Source organism: Sinocyclocheilus grahami, unplaced genomic scaffold (assembly GCF_001515645.1).
Source record: "Sinocyclocheilus grahami isolate Dianchi unplaced genomic scaffold, SAMN03320097.WGS_v1.1 scaffold486.1, whole genome shotgun sequence".
Lineage (NCBI taxonomy): Eukaryota > Metazoa > Chordata > Actinopteri > Cypriniformes > Cyprinidae > Sinocyclocheilus > Sinocyclocheilus grahami.
In genome coordinates, this window is record NW_015505665.1 from 444,671 (window position 1) to 471,620 (window position 26,950).

The 26,950-nt window shown below is 37.2% G+C and overlaps 1 protein-coding gene across 2 annotated transcripts in view; it reads left to right on the forward strand.

The window, feature by feature from the left end:
* Positions 1–1,452: 1,452 nt before the first annotated feature.
* Positions 1,453–26,950, forward strand: part of LOC107553923 (ras GTPase-activating protein 1-like) — a 42,718-nt gene continuing 17,220 nt past the window's right edge. Inside the window, exons 1-8 of one of the 2 annotated variants that reach the window (XM_016236265.1) lie at positions 1,453–2,491; positions 19,028–19,180; positions 22,553–22,688; positions 22,878–22,948; positions 23,902–24,019; positions 24,128–24,159; positions 24,935–24,987; positions 26,123–26,273. In XM_016236265.1, coding sequence (XP_016091751.1) covers positions 2,118–2,491; positions 19,028–19,180; positions 22,553–22,688; positions 22,878–22,948; positions 23,902–24,019; positions 24,128–24,159; positions 24,935–24,987; positions 26,123–26,273 — 1,088 coding nt within the window. In that variant the 5' untranslated portion in view covers positions 1,453–2,117. Of the gene's footprint in view, positions 2,492–9,057; positions 9,366–19,027; positions 19,181–22,552; positions 22,689–22,877; positions 22,949–23,901; positions 24,020–24,127; positions 24,160–24,934; positions 24,988–26,122; positions 26,274–26,950 lie in introns of those variants that run through there. The other variant, XM_016236266.1, reaches the window with a different exon arrangement.

Here is a 26,950-nt window from a genome sequence, read left to right on the forward strand (position 1 = left end):
ATATTAGAATGATTTCTGAAAGATCATGCGACTCTAAAGACTGGAGTAATGATGCTGAAAATTCAGCTTTTGCCAGGAATACATTACATTTTAATATATTAAAATGAAAAGCAATTAAAATTGTAATAATATTTCACAATATTACTGTTTTGTATCATATAAAGGCAGCTTTGCGGTAAAAATTCTAAAATCTTTTTTTTTTTTTAAATCTTGCAAACCCTAAAAACTTTGGAATTGTATAGTGTCTGTACACTGCTATTTAAGAATCAGTTTGTAAAAATGAAATGCAAGCTGGACAATTAAACTGAAAAAAGAAAGAAAAAATAAATTTTCTTAAGTAAATTAACAAAATATACAAAACAATTCAATTCAAGATATGTTCTCTAATTGGCATACTTGTTGATACTGATGTCCCAAAATTAAATTTAAAATCCAGTTTATGAGAGCATAAAATATCATTTCACTTACGACACTTTACAGGGATGGACACAACAATGTACAGGCTGTGTTCATATCAACATGACAGAGGCAAGTGTTTGGTCGCCTACTTTGACATTTGAGAAATGTCATTGAGCTTTATATAGTGTCCTCAGCACTGGAGGCAGATATGTTTTGACTGTAGATGAGGAACAATGAACACAGATGCATCTGCAAGCCCTGCAAGTTCCCATGGCTACATCAGATTATTGCCTGATTACAAAGAGCAACATCTCTGCCTCCTCTCAAGCACAGCTGTGAAATATGGTCTCAACTTTTTAAGGTATATAAACACCAGCCCAGTTATGGAGGTCTAGTGACAGTTAAAAATAAAATGAGGAAATTTGTTGTCAATTTAATTCAAATGGAAATACAGTAAATATTTAAACTGACAAATTCATAAACATTTATATTGTAAAATGTAATTAAATAATCAAATGATATAACACCTAAAATACATATTTTAAATTCAAATCGACTTAAAAATGTTTATTTGAATCACGCTTAGATAAAAAATAAAATAGTAAATTAATCAGTTTTACTTTAAATTGTGTTTAGATGCTATGGGGACAATCAATCCGCTTTCGACTTTAAGAGCAACATATATACAATACATAGCCTACTGTGTAAACATTTAGGCAGACACAAGATCACTCGGTTTTATTCTTGTTAGTTTTTTTTAAATAACACTAAATATTACCTACTGCAGTGTAGAAATGTCTTTTGATGCAAGAACAGAAATGATTTGTGTATGACAGGCAGGGATCAGAAATGGCACACAAATAGTTACAATGACTACAAAAAGAACACACACACTCACACGTGCAGAAACCATGACTCAGCTGCGGTATGATTTCACAAAACAACAACTAGTTTATTAGCACAAACGCGCCTATAGTCTATATTAGCCTAGGTTAAAAGGACAAACTGTTGACGTACATAAATCATTACGCTGCGGTATCAAGAGTGTGTGTTTTGAATATGAGGAAATGATGTACGATACGATTGCCGAGCTCACTGATGTGAATGCGTCGGTTCGGTGATCTGCTAGCCTGGTCTGCGCATGAGCGGGGGGGACGCGCAGGGAGAGGAGTGGGACTGGGAGCAGCTGTGGCAAATGTTCCACCAGTCCAGCAATCTGGAGAAGAAAAGACCATTTACGGCTGAAGAATAGACTTTAACGCACTCTTTGAGCGGAATCGAACGAGGAGAAGCGCGTCAGACGTCCGCGATCATCTGCGAAGCGTCCAAAGCAGCAGATCAGCGCGTTTTCTGAACTCACTGCAAACAAAATAACAACCCCGAAAGACTGACAATAAAAGCCCACAACTCACACCAGACCGAACCAGGGCGTCGATACACCCTCCTCTCTTCTACACGGACATTTAACCTGCATTATTTCAGAAAAGCCCTTCTCTTGGTGAAACTCAGGAAACAATGAAGACCTAAACTCATGTGTTAGCCGCTGAGCGGAGTGTGTGTGTGTGTGTGTGTGTGTGTGTGTGTGTGTGTGTGTGTGAGAGAGAGAGTGAGTGAGTGTGCTCTTCTCCAGGAAACTTTCTCCCGTCGCTTTAAAAGACTGGAAGCAGAAGAAGCTTTAACAGACTTGAAGACTCTCAGGCTGTCTTCTTGATTTCTGCATGGAGGTGAGGGGCGAGGACAGGGGATCGGACGGCAGCAGAGGCCCCGACTCGACTCACTTTCCTCTTTACAGCAAACCCGAGCGAGCACGGGTGACGGATCCTGACATGATGATCTACCCGAGCGCTGGAGGAGAGGATCTCACGGGGAGAACTGCTGCCGCTGCCGGTTGCGAGTCCCCCTCCTCGGATGGGCCGGGCAGCAGTCGGATGTCGCCCACCGACGGGCCCACGGTCTTCCCACCTTTACCGCCGCCCCCTCCGCCGTCTGGAATCGGGGCGCAAGGCAGTGTGGATGAAAGTGATCAACAGGATGGGCCAGAATATGAGGAAGAGGAGGTTGTTTTCCCCCTCTCAGCGCCGCCCACCAACCAGTAAGGATTCATCTCGTACACATGTATCATCTATGTTAGTAATTCATGATGGGAAAGCACTTCTAACATGGGATGGTTGCAGCTCTGTTGTGATCATCTTAATAGCTGTGTCTCAAAAAGTAGTTAGCTATCTACCTCTATAGGGTTGATTCCCAAAAATGCAGTCTTTTACAATTTAGTTTAACTTACAGCTATCCAGTGTACGTAACTGATAACAAAATTCATACATTATACCCATAATATATAAAACAACAACAACATTAAAATATCAATTTTTAAAAGATATTTTACTGTTACCAATGTTTTACTGTATGTTATAAATTAACTAGCATTTAACCAGGTATTAGGCTTTCTTGTTAAATATATTGTGTCTGTGTAACATAATCTTTTTAATAATTCATTTCAATTTTTTTGTAATTGTTTTTTTTACAAAAAACAACAACAACATTAAAATATCAATTTTTAAAAGATATTTTACTGTTACCAATGTTTTACTGTATGTTATAAATTAACTAGCATTTAACCAGGTATTAGGCTTTTACTGTAGCATTTTTAGTTTTCCTTTACATTTTGGACAGTGAAGGTGGACAGCTTACTAGATTTTGAGACAGACCATTGACAAGCATTCATGATAACTAGCACATGTATTTGTTCGTATGCATATTATTTACATTTAACAGACACTCTTATCAAGTCACTGTTGTGACTTTCATATGATATATTTTACTTCCTCATATTGCAGAATGTGCGGTTATGTATTCTGAAGCTGTGCTATTTAGTTATGGGTTAGCCATATAACTTTACCACTTTTCCTCATGAGATGTATATATAGTCTTATGTCAAGTTTTCTGTGTTCTGCCACTGCATCATTTTTTTAGTTGTAGAGTATAGTTTTCACCTATGCATTGCAATAATATGGTGTTTTGAATGTCTTCGGTGTATCTAGACCTTCCTTCTGCACACATTGTGAAACCGCAGTTGCTGATAAATGACTGTGATTGCTTTCTGTGTCAACCATTATCATATTGGTGACAAGATCAGTGGCTGATTCTAATGAAGAATGTCAGGGTGGTGACATAGTTTGTATCACGATAAGCTAAATTATAGTGTGTAATTTATTGTGGCTCTCTCATATCTTTGGTTGCTCAAGAGCAGGTTGATAACCAGGCCTGGAGTTTTATTTCGTGCACAGTTGTTTCAGCTCATCCTTAAACTAAGTGTTGTTTCAGCAAGTTTTTCAAAAATACAAACACTATTGTCAGTGTTCAATTTAAAAAAAAAAATACATTGCTTATTTTATTGATCAAACCAAAGCATAATGATTTTAATAAGAGACATGCCTATAATTTGACAGCAGCTCTTATTCCGTCTTTAACACAAATTGTGAATCAAGTGGTTTCGCAATGATAGTTCAGATATCATTTCCTGTTGATTGTCAGTGGTTTCTTTGAAAGTGCTGAAAGTTGTCACAGAAATTTTCAGAATTAATTAATTTAATTAATTAATTTATTTTTAGTGCTGCATAGAGCAAATAAGTATATGACAAAATTCAAAGAAGAGATGCTACAGACTAGTGATTTTATAAATTTGATTTGTGATTCGTGCATTGCCGCTCTGCTGCATACAGTTGTTCGCTCTTGAGATACACTATTGCCATCGACTGGTGACCCATTTACGATGAAAGTTTCCTCACAGCTTCCAGATGATTGACTCTTACAGACTTGACTGCCTATAAGGCTGGGCAGTGTTGTTTTCTGATGCACCGACACTGAACCAGAGGTGCTCCATAAGTTTATATTACCACATGCACTCAGCGATTGCTGAATTAGTACCACGATGAGGTATTATTCACATTTCAGCCCTCATCTGCTCAAAATGGCTTAGGCTGTGACATAATACAAGCCTGTGTCGGCTTATGGCTCAGGGCATGTCTAAAATCTAAAATGTGCAACAACTTTGCAGAGAAGAGGAAGTACGCAGCTGTCCCATGAGATGTAGGCGACATTAACAACTTGCAGGCTTGTTTTATTTTTGATATATATTCTGACACCAAAATGGACCCTACTTCTTGTGAAGGCAGGGCATGACTTGTATAACGTGTATAGCTACATATTCTCTTGATTTGATCATTTCCAGATCCACTTTCAATTTTCTTTTAAACTGAGGTAGTTGTTTCAATGTTTTCTTACAGTAGTAGGTCGAATGGCTGCACCGTGTGGTGCACATTCTCTGGGATGGATGTGGTGCTGTGTGTCAGAATGTGTGACTAAATTTAGTGCTTTAGTTGCGCACAGAAGACAGCCACAATAATTCACGCCTCTCTGCTGTTCACTTCATTCATAAACAATGATGCCAGCAGCAGAATAAATATTTCACAGATGAAGAGTGGGACAGGTCTTCTCTGTAGCACCGGGCCTTGAACGCAAACAAACGGCACTGTGGGGAAAAAGCAGGTTGATTTTTGTTTCCACGAAGATTAGAAAGGATTTTCCTCGGTTTCCCTCAAGAGCTGGAAAGAGAAAAAGAGAGCATTTGATTTGGAGATCAACAGTATCATATTATAGCATATTGTGTCTGCTAGATCAGCAGTCGACTCACTGAAAAAACGGTACAAAATAGGGTTGGGCCGATGGCTGACAGACATCACGATGTTAAGCTGACATCGTGATTCCTACCCCCAAACCCCACCACACCCTGTCCCGCAATCCGCCGCATCCCAGTTCCGTGTTCGGAAAGGAAATGAAGTGTACTACGGAAACCCTAAAGAGAATAAATAGCCTACGAGATGGGAGGATAAAAAAAATATTTCAATACTTTTTCTCGCAATTATATCGTTGGGTAAGTATAGGCGCCTGTATATAAATTGCGGACATCAGGGAGCCGCTATTGAAACCGCTTTTGATTGCGCGCTCTCATTTTACTTTCACTTTCACTTTTGAGATTCGCGATCACAAGGACTCTACACTATGGAGCGGCAGTACTTACCACACATTTGACAAGATTAGATATTTTTCATTGGTGCTCAGGATCTACAAATCATTCGCAATCGTCCTATCAGACATTTCTCCTTACTCTGTGTATGTGGCAAGTGAACTTTCATGTACTGTAATGCAACAGGCTACTGCTAGTAAGTGGCTAACCTTTTAGTGGCTCCGTAGAACGCATTTTGTTTCACGCTTCGGGCACACACCCCCTCGCCCCCCGATGTCATCGTCCATCACGATGTTTCACTCTAGACATCGCACAACCCTAGTGGGGGCAAAATCCAGTGGGGACATAATTACTGATTATAATGACTTATACTGTCTTTTTACGGGTTGCGTTGCGTTGCGAGTACCTTTTTTTTGAGAGTGCAGTCAAGGGATATTTGAGCACCCATGCTAGTTAAAGGCACAATAAAATATCCGTTCGTAATAAAATATCCCAAATACCACTTGATATATAGTGTGATATATTTCACGCAGTTGTTTACTTGCATTATCCCAAAAGTTCCCAATGATTTAAATCCAGAGAAATTCCAGTTTTAAATAATATCCGCGCTATCGGTTCCTGCTTGTAGAAACTACGGCAACACACGTGGACAAAAATGCTGCTGTACAGTTAAACTAAATCCATTACGGCTGTCGCAAATAAAATGAAAATGAAATGAAAAGTGTTAACTGCAGCATTAAATTTAGATCTGCTCAGTGTTGCACCATGATTCTTTTTTACATGTTTTTGCAGTGTTTTTGTGCATTAAAACTAGGGATGCACCGATATGAAAATTTTGGCCGATACCGATAACATCACACATGAGTCTGTTGAGTTTATGAACGCAATGGCCAATCTGCTCTCTCGCAAATTCTCTCATCATAAACAATAAAGTGCAGATGTACGTATGATATAAGAGATTCATTCATCAAACAGTATATAGATAGACAGCTTTACTGATTATAAGGGGAGTTTTTTGAGAGTGCTTAAACTCTCGCTAAACTTAAGTCAGCCATACTGTTCCTTGAATGTTCTTTGCCCGCTTTCTCTGTATAATTTATTAGCTGTTTGAATAACTTTGGAACTGGTACAGGTTATAAAAAAAAAAACATGATCATGAACATGATTTGTGAATTCCATACATCCCTGGATGGTGAAAACGTCATCTCCCGTTATTCCGCTCTCCTTCATACCATCATCAAGCTCCAGTGTGCCCTCCAGTGGCAAAAACGTACATATTGTGCCTTTTAATTGCCTTTTTTGAGAAATATAGGGACTTTGGAATGCCAAGTGGCTCAGCGGAACTGCAGAAACTGCTGGTTGCTGTGCCGTCACACAGAGGCTAAGGGCTGGGATAATAAATCGATGCATCGCGAATCGAGAAATGATTCTGCATCGATTCTGAAATTTTCCGAAGGCATCGCGATTCTCTCTTGAATCGATTCTGAGCTTAGTTTTTAACAGCAGATGGCACTGCGTGCTTTAGAAATAGCCGTATTCTGCTTGCTTCCAGTTCCTTGCAGATGCACTACTTCAACCTTTTCAAACTTTATGAATGATTATTTTAGGTTCAAGCGAATTACAAGGATGTTCACAGTGGGCTGTGTTTACATTAATCTTGCATCATAAAATCCGATGTGCAAGTACATAGGGGTTGCCTGGTTTTCACAAGAAAACCCGCCCAATCGCTACTCATAACTAGCCCAAAACTAGCCCAATCGTGTTTTGAGGGGGTCCCCAGTTAAAAATCACATTCCAGGGGGAACCATTGGCCATAGGCGCATTGGATTTGAAGCGGATCATCATCAGACCGATCGGTGTATGACATCGGACCATTCATTAAGAACCATTTACTTCACTCCTGAATGAATCAGCCATTTGAACGAATCACATGAATAAATGACTCGATGACTTAATCATTGAGACATTTACCACCACCTACTGGCAGTTTTAGTTTATTATTTAGAGTATCATTTCAATTAAAGAATTAATTTCATGTTTATATAGTAATAATAATAAAATAAATTATTAAACTTATAGTTCACCCACCCAAAATTGAGTCAAGTCAAGTCAAGTCACCTTTATTTATATAGCGCTTTTAACAATACAGATTGTGACAAAGCAACTGAACAGCATTAATTAGGAAAATAGTGTCAATAATGCAAAATGACAATAGTAAACACTAATTTTTCAGTCGCGCGCATCATCAATTGACAATTGTGTCATAATTTGCTTACCCTCACGGTCCAAAAGAGTATATGTAATTAATTTTATCAAACAAAATATTTCATGCTGAAGCTACTTTTTTTAATGTCAGTTTGATGCTTTACACAACAATGACTTTAAATGATCGTTTGCGAGTAATTTCTCAGCCAAATGTGATGTGTGATTAATTTGCGATTAATTAGATTAATGAATCACCACATCATGTAATTAATTACATTACAAATTTTAATCGCTTACCAGCCCTAAAAAAATACTATTAATTATAAGTATTTATAACCAACAATTCTCCCACATGATCCACTGTCTTGGATTTAATTTTTCACTGAGCTTGTCTCAGTACATTCTGTGATTGTCATCTCTGGAAAGGATATTTGTGACGTTAGGTTATGTTACTTAACTTCTAGACCAACTTTATTAAGCTTGAACCAGTTTTCTTCATCTTATTAGGTTTTGGAGCAGAGCTGTTGTTTAAAATAGACTTAATTTACTTTCAATAAGATGTAAAGTTTTCTGATTGAAATTTAGTCACTAACATGAAAAAAGTTGATCATTAATGGGATTTTAATTTCTAGGAGATTATATGAGTTTGCCGATACCCAAATTAAATAACTTTAGGAACAATCTCAAGTTTCAAAACACAAAAATAACTTTTTACTTTCACACAGCAGTGATTTTGACGCAGCTAACAGCATATTCGTGGATCAGCATACAGCACTTTAAGGATGTATAATCCTTCCTTCGCGTGACCCCGTTTCGGCTCCTGTCACACAGTAACTGCTCACTGAAGATGGGCTTTTTAGTCATCCATCTGTGTGGCAGAGGACAGTCCTTGTGTGCTGACTCTAACAAGCTGTGACACTCCATCATGTGTGAAGAAAAACAAAGCTGTTTGGCAGCTGCTTCCAGACCCCGTTCATCTCCACCTTTTTTCCGGTGTGGAAACTTCTAAAAAAAAAAATGACATTGTTAATCTGGGCACTTTGTATAATGTTTGGCTGTTGAGCAAACCAGCAGGTTACTGATGTTCTGACCTGCTGAGTTTGCTCATTTACAGACTGTGACGTTTTTATGTTGGCAGGAAAGGAAAGCACACATTTGAATTTGAAGGGTGTGAGATCCATAAATGCTGCTTATCTAAATTGTTTACCCAAAATTGAATACTCTACCATTATTTACAGACACAATGAACTACATGAGGGTGGTCAAGTTGTGTCCTCCCACTGCTTTTAGCGTCTTGTATTCCGTTTGTCCCCTCCCTTCCCGTCCTGCCTGCTCTCTTTTGCTGATCTGTTTCATACTTTGCATTATTTGAGGGACTGCCTTCACAGAGGAAGGACATCAAAGACAGACAAGGCAAATCTTCATTCTCCAGCATCTCTAAGTTAAATTGTGCCCTCAAAGGAGTGATAACCAGTGTGGATTATTTCACTTTTGGACATCAGCTAAAGACTGTGCCGACAGTATGCGAGGTGGAACCCCACCACTTGAGTTTTTGCTCGGTGACTTATAGATCTGTGTGGTGAGTGCACTCAAACTGCAGGTTCTCTGGGACATGGCGACGACCAACTGGGAGGTTTGTCTGGTGAGACAGACCCCAACGACTCGGCAGCTGAGCGGGATTACTTTGTGAGTGAGAGCAAGCCGGACAGCCCAGGATACACCAGAGGATGAATTCAGCGTAAGTGGGACACGAGCACTGCCGTTCGGAGCTCAGACTTTGGCAGAATATGGATTGAAGAACTTCCTTATTTTCGATTTTGCCCTCTTTGTCTAGTCTGTTACGTTCACTTATTAATAATAATAAGGAAAACACTTCTATGCTTTTATTAAAATTGATAAGCACAGTTCTCCCCAGAGCTGGCTGATTTATTGCACATTCATGATATATTCGCAGTGAATTTGCATTAAGATAGATATTTTAATATAATCTCTGATTTAAAATAAGCAGCATCGAGTTGGTACTTTCAATTATTTTTTGTGAATCACGTAAAGCTGTCTATTTCACTGAATCAATTAAACACTTTGACTCAAGATGAAACACTTCATCTTCATCACTCAAAATGTAATGGAAGAATGGCATTTTTCATTTATATGATGTGCATTTCTTTTATATATATATATATATACACACACACACACACACTACCGGTCAAAAGTTTGGGTTGACCACGGATACGCTGTTTTTGTTCAAATCAAAGCATAAATAAACGCAGAAAACGTATCTGTGTGGTGCGGTTGACGCAGACAACTAGAACGGTATACGCTGTTTACGTTCAGTGGATACTCCCCAAAATGGCGCTACGGTGATGCGGAGTAGACAAATTGTTGAATAAAGGCATTATTTTTATTTTCTTTGTGAACAAAATGTATTCTCGTCGCTTCATAAAATTCAGATTGAACCACTGATGGCAGATGGTTTATTTTGACGATGTCTTTCATACTTTTCTGGGCCTTGACAGTGTAATTTACTTGGCAGTCAATGGGACAGTCACAAGCCTCCCGGTTTTCATCCAAAATATCTTAAATTGTGTTCCGAAGACGAATGAAGCTTTTACAGGTTTGGAACGATAGGGGTAAGTGATTAATGACAAAATCTTTATTTTGGGGTGGCGTAACCCTTTCATTTTTGTATTTTTTATATTTGTTATAATTTGACTTGTAGTATAAATATAAATGTGTTTAGTCACTAAATACTAAATACTAAACTACAGTGTCTTTTATTTAAAATTAAAAGTGATTGTCTCAGGTGGGCAGATGTTAAAAGCCTGAATTTGTTTTTGTGCGTGATTACATGGTGCGTGTACTAAGAGTTGTTGAATTAGCGATGCGTTTTCTTTTTTATGAATGTTTCAAACCGTTTGAGGGTAAAGTTGATTAGGCCTATTCCATCAGTTTCAAACTGTCAGGGAGTTTTCACAACAGTGATGCTGTTTTTCTGGGGTTCAGGTAGAGATCATCTGGTCTTTTGGTTTCATCTTTGTGTAAGGCTATGCAGTTGTATTACTCTGTCATGCTGATGAGCGGTGACGTGACATCTTTAGAGGTGTTTTTGATGTAGTCTAGACCCATCAAGAGAGACGGATGAGTTGAAAGTACTTAAGAGAGCGTTAGAGCGCGAATGCGACCCTTCAAATCAAGTCTCAACAGGCCCGCTCTGCCCTCACTTCCTCCAGGATGAACTGTTGTAAATTGAGAGGTCCAACTCCTTCGCTGATGGCTGATGATTAACCACAAAAAGGTCATGTCCTCTTTTAGTGAGCCAGCGATGAAGATGAAACCTCCAAGGAGAATATTGTCCTGCTTCTCTGGTATCTTGTCAGGATACTTTCATGGCATTTTTTGGCTAGTATGGATCTAAAAATACAGCCATTGTCTGGAAATCATAATATAATCAAGTGCCGAGAGATCTGTGCTTCATGCTGAGGTTTAAGTGCATGAGTGCTGAAACGTTCACTACACTATTGGGTTAATTTTGCAGTCAAATTAGCTTTTTCACTTCGTGTGGTGTACCACTTTTCTTGTAAAGTGTCATTATAATGTCCTGTTTGTGGGCTAACGAGCACATTGTTAATTAGAGCATAGGCTAGTTCTCACTCTTATTTATGGTTCAGAGCTCCCTTCTGTCAAGGCTGTGAATAAAGTTGCTGATGACGTGCTGCTGTCTGTGGTTGTAATCATTTATTTTTGTCCACTGTGCTGCATATATCAGCTGATTTCCATTACAGTGAGGCACAACAAGGGCAATGAGTGTCAAGGCATGTTAAGTGGTTTGAGTGTTATTGAAAAAGTGTCACCTGTCCTCCTCAGCATACTTCCTGTTCCTCTGCTTTTGCATGAATTGGGTTTGAGGCAACAGCCTTTCGCAGTTATGCTAGATATCTATTAGGTTCAGTCATCTCAAATGCAAATGTGTAGCTGCAGATCTCTCGAGATCAAAGTGTGTGTTGAAGATGCTCAATTTGAGGACACTTGGCTTTTTGCCTGTACTGAAAAATATGCAGATTATTGCACTAGAGTGTAGCCTAACCATTATTGATTCCTGCTCTTGGTGAAGTGAACCTATCCTAAATGACATTGTGTTTTAGTTTGCAAACAGTATCTAATGATGTTAGACATATTTATTCTGCAGATCTGATGTTGATATTCAAATGCAAGCTTACATTTTTTAGCTGTGATGGATTAGTTGTCATCTAATCCAGTAGTTGAGCCGATGGTATCTGAGAAACTTTTTTGTCTCAAAAAACAACATGCAGATTTGTTTTATTTTATTTTCTTTATTTTGTTTTTCTTTTTTTACTGTTAAAAACTAGTGGAATAAGTAGAATAAAATAATCACATTAATGATTTCTGGCCAATATGTAAAAAGCAAAATAACAGTAATATTATCGAATTTGGTTAATGTAAATGTATTATTAATTTCATTTAATATTTAATATCTTAAGTACACACATTTAGGGCCCTATCACTTCCGGGGTGCAGAAAATATGGATGAAATTGTGGAATTCAGTCATAAAAATTGAATTTTTTTCAAATCACGATATGGACTAGGATCTATGAATATTAAAATGCAAAAAGACTGCTATTTAAATATGAAATACGCATATGCTGCATGTTTTGATGATAAATGTGTATTGAATAAAATCCAGAAAAAATAAAACGGACCCAAAAAAAAACTAAGTTCATATATTATTGTATATATTATACGGTCCCTATTATTGTATTTTTTAATGCTGTACTATTAAATTGTACGTTTTAGGAATTCAATTGATTGGACATGTTTTTTTGATTATTACAATTTTATTAAACTGTTGAAATGAAAAATTAAAATGGAAAGCCGAATATGTGGAAAAAAATAAAACTGATGTCATAGGGCTCTAAAATTTTGTTTTTTGATAAACTCTGAATGAACTGTTGTTAAATTGTAAATTGCTGTTAAATTGTTTTATGATTTCAGGTAATTAGAAATGCTTTTTATTACTAAAATTTAATTTAACAAAAAAGTAGGAAAAAACTGGCTTCATACAGCCCTACACATTTACAACGTTGACGGTTCTAAAATACATTTCTCTAAATTATTTCTTAATTTTGCAGAACCTTTAGGGGTCCGCAGACCCCAGTTTGTGTATTTTGTGCCTGTTTCTGTATGTGTTTTCAATATAGCCTTTCTTTAGGGACAAATTTGCTCTGAGATACTGTAAAATGTAAATACAGTAAATCATATTTAAATTTCCTTCTTTTAGTAGTACTTTTGTGTTTTGTATAATGTCTTGAACTCTCAATCTAGCTCAGCAAAAATTTGTTTTAAAATTAAAATTTTCATCTTTAAATCACACTTTTTTTCCTTCGCAGAAATCCAAGAGCCGAACCAAAAAGGCTGTCAGTCTTTGTATTGAGTGATTCATCAATGTAGACCATTATGTAGTCTAGTATTCACATAAGCGGATATGAGACTTTCACCTGCACCTTGTCAAGTACACTACACAAGCCACTGATCGCTTGGCACAGTACACACGTCAGCTAATTTAATGCAAGTATCAATTTCCCGAGAGGAAAAGAGACTATGATGTAATTTTCTATTTTGACTTCATGGTTTCTATTCATTGAAGGCACCAGCTAGAGATCAAGCTCTGACACGATCAGACATTCCAGGAGGATGAGCTTGTTTTTATCCCGTCTGGATGTGCAGAGGGATCTGTTATTTACCCATAGGACATGTTGTCAGCTCAGGAGCTGAACTCCAGTGTTATGAAGGAAGAATGATGAAATCGGAAGAATGAGTCTGATGTGATTCTCTGTGGTGGGGGGGGGAAGATGCCTGAATTAATTGCTTGGCATCCAAACAATTTAAATGTCAATTAACCGTTTAGTAAAATTACATTAATTCCTCCCCAGCATTTCGGACAGGGTTGGGCGATGTCTACGACATTGGCATCGGACGATGTCTACAGTGAAACATCGCAATGGACGATGACATCGGCGGGGGCGTGAGTCCTTATAAGGCACGGAAAACAAATAACGATTCCTAACACAGTGTCTACAGTAGTCAACATTTGAAGCGGATCAAAAAAGTTAATCAAAGTTGTCCTAAGACAAGAACACGTTTTAGTTTTAGGACAACTTTGATAAAAGGTTTTGATCCACTTCAAATGTTGACTAGTGTACACCGGACGCGAGCGGCGCGGGGCGGCGCGTCACGACAAAATACTATAGAACCACTGATCTATAATAGAGATTCATTATATATAGATCAGTGTATAGAACTTATTATAATCAGTCATGCTGTCTTCACTGGATGCGACGCGGCACGACAGGACACGACAAATCCCAGACAGTAAACTGCTGCCGCGTTCTATTTATGACGAGCTGACACAAATTTCAAATGATTTTCAACAGTCGCTTTGTCGCGTCCAGTGTAGACAGACTTTAGCTGATGTGGCGCAGCGCGACACGACTCGACAACTGTCGCGTCCGGTGTAGACATGGTGTAACGGTTGCCTGTTACATTACAGTAGGCTACATAAAATTTCACTTACCACATAAACAGAGTAAGGAGAGATGACTGAGGACGATGGCGAATGATTTGCAGATCCTGAGCACCACTGACAAACATCTAAGCTTGTGAAATGTGTGTTAAGTACTACTGCTCCATAGTATAAACGGAGTACGTGCTATCGCGAATCTCAAAAGTGAAAGTGAAACTAAAAAGTGATTGTGCATTCAAAAGCAGTTTCAATGCCAGGTATAATAGCGGCTATGTATATCAGCCATCGGCTATGGACGATGGCATCGTCTATCGGCCCAACCCTATAGAGTGAAGAAGTTCATTGACAATACAGTGTATGTACGCGTGTGTAAATTACCTTTCAAAAGTTTGGTGTCAGTAAGTTTATTTGGTAGTACTTCACATTAGGGAACACATATTCACTATTAACTAAGAGTTTTCCCTCAATAAACTCCTAATTTGCTGCTTATTAATAGTTAGTAAGGTAGTTGTTAAGTTTAGGGGTCGGGTTAAGAGAAAATGGTCATGCAGAATAAGGTATTAATATGTGCCTAATAAGTAATAATAAACAGCTTAAAAGATAAACATTTTTATTCAGCAAAGATGCATTCATATTAGGGCTGTGCGATTAATCGAAATCGCATCGAAATGGCGATTTGGGACATTGCGATTTCCTAATCGCAAAGCCTGCGATATGGACGCGATATTACTTTGTTCCAGAGCATATGCATGACTGCCAGCCTTGAGTTGCAGTCTTACTAGCCAATAGAGTGAGCGCACCTCCGTTCCTTACTAGCCAATAGAGGGAGCGCCCCCCCCTTCTCCCCAATCAGCACCGCTCTAGCCAACTGCGTAAACACCCCCCATTGGAAAAAAAAAAAAAGAACGCGGGAGAGAGACAGAGTGGGATTATGGCGTCTACTGGGTCAGATCGATAATTGGGCAAATTAAAACTAAAGAAAAACGTATGCAACTTGAGCTTCGAAATGACAGACAACGAACAAAAAAGGTAATTTCCAAGAGCTGCGTCACAGCGCATATCAAAAGCTCCCTTATCGGTTCTGTTTTCAGTACTGAAGAATAAAAGATACATTCTTAGATGTTTTTGTTAGTACGTGAACGTTATCTTACACATTTTATCTCCCCAACAGATTAATTTGAATAAGTTTATGATGCATGTTCGCTATTCCCAATTCAGAAGAGCGCACACACAGCCTGTGTCTGTGAATGCTTCTCATACTCGATTACAACAAATGTAAATTCAGTCTAACTGCTTGCTAATTTCACTTGGATGAAATGAAACATTCAGCACATTTTCCACTTGCTCTTAAAATCCCAAATACTTAAAATGAATAAATCAGCCTATGTAACATATGTAATACTTATAATAATTGACTTAAGAAATCCAGTTCTTTATTTATAAAAAATAAACAAATATTTTCTGTGAAATTCAGTAATTAAGTTAATCTGTAAAAGTAGTTATACCATTATAATCTCGCCTGCTGAAAAAAAACAATAGAACCCCTCCCAAAACACAAAAACAAATGTAATGTATTTCAGGTTATAATGGCAATTGTATTGGATTTAATGTAAACTATAATGGTGTCTATTTGATGGATTCTATTGGTGGGATATAATCTGGCAGATGGGAACCAATAGAACAACAGTAATTCCTATTGGAATAATGCCCAAAACAAAAAGGAATTTTGTAATGGTTTAATGGAAACTATAAGAATTTCTGTGATGGTTTCTATTGTTTTTTTCAGCAGGGTAATGATACCCATACTGTGCTGCACATTATTGGCAATATTGAGCTGAAGCTTGACTTTGCAAATTTAAAATCGCAATATCTGTCAAAAAAAAATCGCAATTTGATATTTTCCCCCAAATCGCACAGCCCTAATTCAAATTATCAAAAGTGACAGTAAAGACAATAATGATTACAAAAGATTTATATTTAAAATACATGCTGATCTTTTGAACTTTCTATCCATCAAAGAATCCTGGAAAAAAAAAAAAAAAAGTTCCACAAACATTTAGTTAGATATCTTGCATTCTAATAATATTTCTGTTTTAACAGCCGTGGTTAGCATAGGGGAGTTTTCAAAAACCCCAAACCAAACAGTACTGGATAAATAAAATATTAAAATAATAGTAAATATAAAATATGCTATTTTAGAAAAAGAAAAAAGCTGAAGTGATTGTTATTTATCGTATGATAATATTGTTCTAATGTATCATTTTATATTTGTAAGATATGTTATCACTCTCTAGATATGGAATAATGGCATTAAAATTGTGTGATTATGTAATGGGCTCCACAGTAAGGCAGTATTTCCATTTAAAGGCTTCTCGATGTGAACAGGCCTCAAGGGTGTGTAACTTTTGTTGCTTATGCGTTTGCTAGTACATCATCATGGCCAGTATCGAGGATCACAGTCCCACTTCATCCGGTCCACACATCTGTGTTTTTAGGAGCCTGTGAATCATTTGACTGGAAGTTTTAATAGAGCACGTAGTAAGGCTAATAACCCTGTATTACTGATGTCATTTTAATAGCATACAGAGCTGCGAGGCAGTCCCACTGAGAAGAAAACGCAGCCTCCAGGAATTATGAGGGACTCTCCTTCTGCTAACGGTGCAGTTTTAGTCAAAGGACTGCTTCATAGAGCCTGTATATTCAATAAATTAATATAGAGGGGAGGAAGAGCTTAGCCTAGTTAAGCCTGCAGTGTGCAAATTACGCCTACGCTCTTTATCACTGTGGTTGATAAAATGGGGCAATAGTTTACACGACCAAGTGTGTTTCTCATCTTGTAAATGATCAGTTTTTACCTTTCAGATTGCAAAATATGTGCTATAAGGTGTGCTTGGGACTGTCACAATCACTACATTTTGACTGATTATTATTTGCATTACAAATAATTGTAATTTAATGTTTTGTTCACACCATTTGTGTAAGCCTAATGCACATAACTTTTGGAAGACGTCATTGACTCCCGTTGAACTTATAATGGCTTTGCAAACAAGTATTGCACTGGGTTAGAATGATGTGAATAATTATATTTTAAATACTAAAACATTCACACAAAATATTTTATAATTTACACAAAATATTTAAACATTTTCTTTTTTGGACCACTTTCCGTTCACACTGATGTCTGTCTGTCTATCTATCTATCTAGTAAATGTACATTTTCTCTTTGATTTAATTGCACAGTGAGTACAACAGAAATGTGAAAATCTCTTGTACTCTGAGCAAAACTTTACAAAATCTCCCCAGAAAACTGACATTCAACACAAACAAATCTTACTCTCTCCACTGCATATGCTTCTGTATGAATACAGTGGGAGGGCTGCATGCCCACATGATATTGTGATGTTTGCAGTCAGTGTGTCATTTCATAATGGGCAAGACTCTGAAAGTATCACAGTTGTTCCTGTGTCTCACTCTCATCTTTCACCTCCTCCATTCAGTTGCCATCACTTCCTCTTCACCACATCTAAAATATTTTATAATTTACACAAAATATTTAAACATTTTCTTTTTTGGACCACTTTCTGTTCACACTGATGTCTGTCTGTCTATCTATCTATCTAGTAAATGTACATTTTCTCTTTGATTTAATTGCACAGTGAGTACAACAGAAATGTGAAAATCTCTTGTACTCTGAGCAAAACTTTACAAAATCTCCCCAGAAAACTGACATTCAACACAAACAAATCTTACTCTCTCCACTGCATATGCTTCTGTATGAATACAGTGGGAGGGCTGCATGCCCACATGATATTGTGATGTTTGCAGTCAGTGTGTCATTTCATAATGGGCAAGACTCTGAAAGTATCACAGTTGTTCCTGTGTCTCACTCTCATCTTTCACCTCCTCCATTCAGTTGCCATCACTTCCTCTTCACCACATCAACAACACACACATATATGTGCTGACTGTTGTGCTGTAATTGACTATGTATTTTTTGCCATGTTTGAAGTGCTAATTGACTTGCTGTTCTTATCTGTTTGAATGAGATTAACTGTGCAGCCAGAGTGAGTCTAAACACAGTGTAAGCACATACGTACCATGAAGCTTTTTTTTTTCTTTGAAGCTTTAGAGGACAGTTATGCTTGGCTTGTTTGGCCTGCTTGGGTTGGCTTGTCAAGGAAACATGACACAATGGTTAATTGAATTTTTGTTGGGTTAAATAAACCTCACCTCTGTCTTTTACTCTCTGTTTTGACCCCCTGTTGCAAAGCACTAAAATCAGTCAAGCGTTGTTTTTTTCTTTTTCTACAGGGATCTAAAATCCCTGAAAAATTAAGCAGTGTTGTTAGAAAAGCTACTGTTTAATTTAGGAAGCTCCATGTTTTTGATGGCTGTGGCTCTGCAGTAAAAGCTTTTTAAATTTTCTCGCTGTGCTGAGGCACCTTTTTTAGAGCAAGATATCACTTTGGATATTTCCGCATGAGTTTTTGTCAAGAGAAATTCTGCATCAGGAGCCCTGTCATATCTCTGTTGAGTGAGAGGGCAGCCTGTATGCTTTTCTTTTTAAAGACTCAAATTAAAAAAATCAAATGTAATCTCTGCAAGTCTCTTTTTTTGCAGTTACTGCATTATAGCAAAGGTTTTTTTCAAATCTGGAAAGTGCTTTTGGAATATAATGTACTAAATATAGGCTTGATTATGTCAGCATGCCAAAAAGAGCCTTTCAAAAAACCTACTTCAGCATTTTCCAACATTTAGGGCTGCATTAAAATCAATGCTGATGGACCAAATACAGGAAGACACTAAAATATGATTTACGGCCAACTAACTTCCGTCATCTGTGCTTGCTTTCTTTCAGATGGTACCATGGAATGTTGGACAGAACCATTGCTGAAGAGCGATTGCGTCAGGCTCGGGGACCGGGCAGCTACCTCATCAGGGAAAGTGACCGCCGGCCTGGCTCCTTCGTACTGTCCTTTCTCAGCGTGACCAATGTGGTCAATCACTTCAGGTGAGCTGTGCTGTCTGAATCAAGCACACTGAACCCCAGTACATTCACATATCTATAGACCAGAATATTACAGAGACTTTGAGGTGACTTGGGCCGGTAAAGCATGCACATAGCAATTCCCTGACAACCCACTCCAGCACCCTTACATTGTGGCTGCGCATTTTAGCATTTTCATACGGTTGACGTTATTTTTCATTTAGTTTAAACCTGGAAGAGGGAATACATCTGTAACTTCATGGTTACTGGTCAAAAGTTTTTTTTATTTTTTTTTATAAAGCTGTTTAGAAAAGTCGTTATGATCTTCAAAGCTGCATTTATTTAATAAAAAAAATAGAGTAAAAACAGTAATATTGTGAAAAATTATTTCAGTTTAAAATAACTGTTTTCTATTTTAATTATTTTATTTATACACACACACACACACACACACATATATATATATATATATACAGTGGGGCAAAAAAGTATTTAGTCAGCCACCAATTGTGCAAGTTCTCCCATTTAAAAAGATGAGAGAGGCCTGTAATTTTCATCATAGGTATACCTCAACTATGAGAGACAAAATGAGAAAAAAAATCCAGAAAATCACATTGTAGGATTTTTAAAGAATTAATTGGTAAATTCCTCGGTAAAATAAGTATTTGGTCACCTACAAACAAGCAAGATTTCTGTCTCTCACAGACCTGTAACTTCTTCTTTAAGAGGCTCCTCTGTCCTCCACTCGTTACCTGTATTAATGGCATCTGTTTGAACTCATTATCAGTATAAAAGACACCTGTCCACAACCTCAAACAGTCACACTCCAAACTCCACCATGGCCAAGACCAAAGAGCTGTCAAAGGACAACCGAAAAATAAAATTGTAGACCTGCACCAGGCTGGGAAGACTGAATCTGCAATAGGTAAGCAACTTGGTGTGAAGAAATCAACTGTGGGAGCAATTATTACAAAATGGAAGACATACAAGACCACTGATAATCTCCCTCGATCTGGGGCTCCACGCAAGATCTCACCCCGTGGGGTCAAAAGCACACAAATCTAACCTTTCATTGGAGAATAAGAATTTAAAATGGGTGGAAATATCATTATGACATAAATGTGTTTCTCTAATACACATTGGACACAATTAACGGCACCCTTTCAATGCTTTTTGAAACCTCCATTTGGCATAATAGCAGCTCTGAGTTTTCTCATATAATGCCCGATGAGGTTAGAGAGCACCTGACAAGAGATCAGAGACCATTCCTTCATCCAGAATCTCTCCAGACCCTTCAGATTCCCAGCTCCATGATGGTGCTTCTCCTCTTCAGTGCACCACACTCATTTCCTTTAGGGTTCAGGTCAGAGGACTGGAATGGCCATAGCAGAAGTTTGGTTTTGTGCACAGTGACCCATTTTTGTGTTGTTTTTAAGGTTTGTTTTTGGATTATTATCCGGTTGGAAGATCCAAATATGGCCCATTATAAGATTTCTAATGGAGTCACTTATTAATTTTTTATCTGTTGGTATTTGATAGAATCAAAGATGCCATGTATCTAAACAAGATGTCCAGGACCTCCAGCAGAAATATGGGCCCACAACATTAAAAATACAGCAGTATATTTCATTGTACACATGGGGTACTTTTTATCCCTGTGTGCACCAAACCCATCTTGAGTGTTTGTTGCTAAAAAGCAAATTTTTTAGTTACATCTGACCATAGAAGCCAGTCCGATTTGAAGTACAGTCGTGTCTGACAACAGATTATGCTGGAGTTTGTTTTTGGATGAGAGCATTCTTTTCTTGATTTTTTTAGCTTGAAACCCTCCCAAACAACATGTGGTGTAGGTGCTGTTTGATTATTATTATTTTTTTTAAGGTTTTCTGACCCTGAGACTCAACTATTTTCTCCAATTCTCCAGCTGTGGTCCTTGGAAAGTCTTTAGCCACTCAAACTCTCCTCCTCACTGTGCATTAGGACGATATAGACACACGCCCTCTTCCAGGCAGATTTGTAAAATTTTCTGTTGATTGGAAACTCTTAATTATTGCCCTGATGGTGGAAATGGGAATTTTTACTGCTCTAGCTCTTTTCTTAAAGTCACTTTCACATTTTTGAAGCTCAGTTATCTTTTGCTGCACATCAGAAATATATTATTTGGTTTTTCTCATTTTGATAGATGATTAATGGAATTTGGCCTTTGTTTTCCCTCCTATTTACATTCCTGTAAAACAGGAAGCCATGGCTGGATAATTTAATGTTCATAATCACCCTGGTATGCTCAAAATTGTAAATATGAGTGGGAATATACTTCACAGATATTTTACTCATAAGAATTTCTAGGGGTGCCAATAATTGTGTCCAATGTGTATTTGAGAAAAACATTTATTTCATAATGATATTTTGCCCCATTTTCAATTGTTTTAGTTCAATGAAAGGTTAGATGTTTGTGAATTTTTTTAAATAAAAGATCAAAATGATAATTTATTTATTTTTAAGATGAATTTTCCTACCATTACTCCAGTCTTCAGTGTCACATGATACTTAAAAAAATCATTCTGATAAACTGATTTGGTGCTCAAGAAACTTTTTTTTATCAGTGTTGAAAAAATCAGTATTTTTTTATAAAGAAAATTTGGAAACCGTGATGCTTTTTTCAGAATAATTTTGAGTAAAAAGCACAAAAGAACATAATTTATGTGAAATAGAAATCTTTTTTTAACATTTTTAACATTGAAGTCATTATTGTCCGTTTTATTCATTTAATACAGCTTTGCTGAATAAAAGTATTAATTTCTTACAAAAAAATGATGCCCCAAACTTTTAAACAGTGAGGCATGTTTAAACATTAAGCAGACACTTTAATCCAAACTAATTACAAATGAGGAACATTGCAAGCAAATAATCATAATTTTTGCAGTGCTCAATGCCAAGTTTCAAGTATAAGCTAGAGTAGTACACAAGCTAGAACAGACGTAAAATGTAGACACAGATCACATTTAAACACTGTTTAAATGGCATTTATAGCAAAGGTTTCAGTTTGAGACATTTTTCATCAATAATGAACAAACTTGTGCAGCTCATAATGACTGATTTAAAAAGAAACACAATAAGCAAACAAACAAGTCTTTCAGTAATATATTAATTTAATTCTCCATGGCAAATGCTTGAGTGTCGCATTGTCTTGTTGCAGTTGAATAAAGCTCTTACATTTAAGTAAACATGCACAACTTGAGTTTTACAACCACTACAAGTGCTTTTGTGCTCCTGTTGTATTTGGAAAGACTCACAGAAGTAAATACTTTATTGCAGTAAATGTCAGTCTAATTCATTCAGGCATTGTAATTTTAATGCAGAAAGACAAAGCAATTTCTGCTTTGTGTGTGTGTTCAGGATCATTGCGATGTGTGGAGATTACTACATCGGTGGACGGCGCTTCTCGTCCCTGTCAGACCTCATTGGTTACTACAGCTATGTGTCTTGCCTACTGAAAGGTGAAAAACTGTCATCTCCAGTGGCTCCCCCAGAGGTACAATCAGAACTTCTGACTTTACAATTGATAATGCATCCATGTGCTCCTCACATTTGTTGCTATATCTGAGGTTGTGCATCCAGAAGCAGGATTAGGTTTTGTTAATCTATCAGGGCTGATCATCATAGTGGTAATATGTGCTGTGGTCCCTTGTGGTGTTGCTATAACCTTTCATTCTCCTTCCAGCCAGTAGAGGACAGGCGACGAGTGAGGGCCATACTTCCATACACCAAAGTGCCAGAAACTGATGAGATCAGGTATAAAAAAATGTCTTAAAAGTCATCTTATCTCACATTTCAGGATCCAGACTGTGTTCTGCATGTTTGAGGTCACAAAATGTAGTAAATTCATAAATCTCGACCATATTGTTTGCAGTTGTGGTTGCGGAATAAATTCAATAATGCAAACTCTGTGCTACAATACAAAGTCTTTGTTAACATTTAAAGTTATTTGGAATTATTGGAATTAATATTAGGAATGTGTTGCTGTTTCCCACCATTTATGCATAAGAAGACTTTCCTGTGGCCTCATGCAATATTAAAGTGTCCATTAGACTTTAGAATGTCAGGTGAAAGTATTTTTCGCATACTATTCAATGAGTATTTGGACGTGGTTACTAATTTCATATACTTAATAGAAGGGAAGCTGGCATACTTGGATGCAGGGAATGTCTTGGAGCCTCTAGTAATGAGCTGCAGACAGAAATCAGGTGTAGGGAAATATGGGAGACATCAAAGATGTGTTCAGCTGAGGTTCTCCAGGACCAGGAACGAGATGATTCAACTGAATAGCTGGTTGGAATAATATTCTTCCTCTGTGGTATTCAATGGCTCTTACAGGAAGTTACAGAAAGTAACAGTGCAGGAAGGCAATTTAGATTGCAATAAAAGCCGGAAAAGTCCTGTGTAACAGACTAATTCCCTCCCTGAATTTAAACATTCCAAGCAGCCTTATAATTCTGAAAAAGCAATTTCAAAATATGATGAAGTATTACCTCTTACAGGGACCCTCTAGTAACTTCATTATTTGAGAAACATTTCACATTTATTATTACTTTTACATTCAAAATGCAAAAGCTTTTTCAAAAAGCTGATCTGAAAAATAACAAGCTTTTTATAGTCTATATAAATCTTAAACAATTTATTGGATTTCATTCTATTGTTCAGTTTTTCTCTTCTATATAATTGTAAACTTTACTGTCTGTCTCAAGTTTTCTCAAAGGAGACATTTTTATCGTTCACAATGAACTGGATGATGGTTGGATGTGGGTAACCAATGTTCGGACAGAAGAACAGGGCCTTATCGTGGATGATCTGGTGGAGGAGGTGGTAAGTTTCTCTGAGCATTTGTCCTTGGAAAGCTCCTTACAAAAGATTTCAGTAAACTTCCTTTGGATTCACACATTGATTAATAGATTGATTTAAATTTATTCTCAGGGACGAGAAGAGGATCCCCATGAGGGAAAAATGTAAGTATATATAGTATAAGATATGCTTTTTTTTTTTTTTTAGATTTATTTTTGGCATTTTTGCCTTTAATTTGATAGGACAGTAAGTTTTGATAGGAAGTGAAGTGGGGGAGGGGTGGAGGGATCCTGAAAGGTCCACGAGCCGGGACTTGAACTCGGGACGCTGAAAGTGTAATGGAGCTATATGTTGGAAGACTCGGCATGCTGCCTACGAGGCTATCGTGCCAACCTGTGTTTTATATTTTATATTTTGCCTATATTTAGTTTTTTTTGGTCCGAATATATGGTTACTTTTGAATAACTGTCAATAGAGAAACATGCTTTTTGCCCTCAGAATGGTGTTTTACAACATCTACCATTAACTGTGAACTCCCCATGTTAACCAGCCAACGCTTGTCCTCTTTGTCTAATACAATCCTATCCAAATTGACCAAAATCATGAAGTGACAATTTTCTCTGCTGCCAACTTTTAGTTTCACATGCATATCTCTTCTGCCCAGTTAGTTTTAGTTCATTGTACCATAGCAGAAGAAACATCTGCAGAATTAGGGGAAATATTGCACTTATGTGTATGAAAATGAGTGTTTGAGCCTCAGGCTGTTGATCTGATTAGAGAGCAGCTTTGATAGAGGTGGGTTGATCCCTTGTGCTGTGACCGTAGTAGGCTGCTCTGACTCAGACTTGACTCACAGGGCCTGGGGTGCTGCCCTCTCTGCCCTGCTTGCTTATGTCTCATTTCCTGTTTCCTCTTGTTTTTCCTTTTCTATCTTCATAGCTGGTACCACAGGAAGATCAGCAAACAAGAAGCGTACAACCTGCTAATGACAGGTACATGAGCGTGACATAAACCACTGGCTGTTACATGTTTGTTTAATGAACATAAAAAAACAAATCCTGCCTGTGATATCAGATGATGTGCTACAACCAGACAGCAATGCATTTCACTAACTAACATATTTTAACATCATTAAAGTAATAGTTTCCTCCTAAAGGAAAATTAATGATTCTTTATAAATGCTTGTTTCCGCTATGGAATAAATATTAATTAATCAATAAATTAATTAATTGTGACTTTTTTTACAATTCTGGTTTTACTTTTTTTTTTTTTTCAGATTTTATCTCACCATTCTTTTATTTCTTGCAATTGCAAAAATACATATCTCTCTCGATTAGGGTTTTTCAGAATTTAAAGTTATATCTCACAATTCTGTGTGATGTCAACTTAAAGTTGCATGATATAAATTCAGAGTTGTGAGGAAAAAGTCTGAATTGTGAGAGACAAAGTTGCAATTACATTTATATTTTTATATATATATCCTGTTTTATTCTGTGGCAGAAACTGGCTTCTATTAATATTAGGTAAAAAAAAAAATGTTGTTTTTATTGTTTTATTATTAAAAAAAATGTCAGTTGATATTGGATATTTAATTACACATACTTATTCCCCCTATATTTAGATTTTGCCTTTGCCTTTATCTAATACTCCCTTAAAGTTAATCTTAATTAAAGTTAATCTTTAGCAAATGTCAAAATATCCATTTAGCATATGTTAGTCTTTTATCTGTTATTAGCCAAAATAATTATCTGCCTATCAGTGTATTTACTCCCTCATGTCATTCCAAACCCACTGAAGTCATTCAATAGTTTTGTGGGAGGAACAGACTAAATAATGACATAACTTTTTTGGCTTAACTGTTCCTTTAAATCATAGAAGTGTGCATGTATTAAGCACTTTTCATTTATGAAGGCATTAAAGGCTTCATTGTAAGGCACTATATGCATCATTTGTCATTTTTAGCCGCACTTAGACTCATTAGCTTAGATGACAAACTTTTAATACTTTTTTTTGCAAATCTTAAAGGGGAAATTCATTAAGGATAACTTTATTACATTAGAGTAAAACAGAAGCTGTCATTATTTTCATAACTGCCTATTAAATCTAATATGCTGCTTCTCTGTTCAGTTGGTCAGGTCTGCAGCTTTCTGGTCAGGCCATCGGACAATACACCGGGCGACTACTCCCTCTTCTTTCGTACCAATGAGAACATCCAAAGGTTCAAGATTAGCCCCACTCCCAACAACCAGTACATGATGGGAGGGCGGTACTATAACAGGTAGGACTGCAGACAAATGCTTGAAAGTGCCAATACTTGAAAGCATCCTGTGTGGGGTCTGGCTGAAAACAGAACCTCATACCTCATATCTTGCTCTGAAACACCTATTTGATTATGCTAATCTTTTACAATTATGATATTAATGTTTGGTTGCAAAGATTTCAGATGACTCCACGTTTGCTCACCAACTGTATACAAATGAACACATCTCACTTAAAGGGGTCATATGATGCTTTTTTAAAGATCATTATTTTGTGTATTTGGTGTAAAATAATATGTTGACATGCTTTAATGTTCAAAAAACACATTATTTTACAAATACTGTACATTATTGTAGATCCTCTATGCCCCACCTCTCTCAAACGCTTTGTTTTCTACAAAGTCCCTCCTTCCGACAAGCACAGTCTGCTCTGATTGGCCAGCTGACCCAGTGCATTGTGATTGGCCGAACACCGCAAGCACTCGTCGGAAATGTAACTCCCCCTTACCATAATCACGAGCTTCATCTTTCAAAATAAATGTAAAGACCGTAAATAATGTCATTAGTTTTACCATCAGTTCAAGCCCTAAAGGGGAACAGACACAGTAATGATGCAGTACACAAGCCGCGGTTAAGACAGCTGACTCTACTGTGATGTGACGCTGTCTCTCTCTCTCTCTCTCTCTCTCTCTCTCTC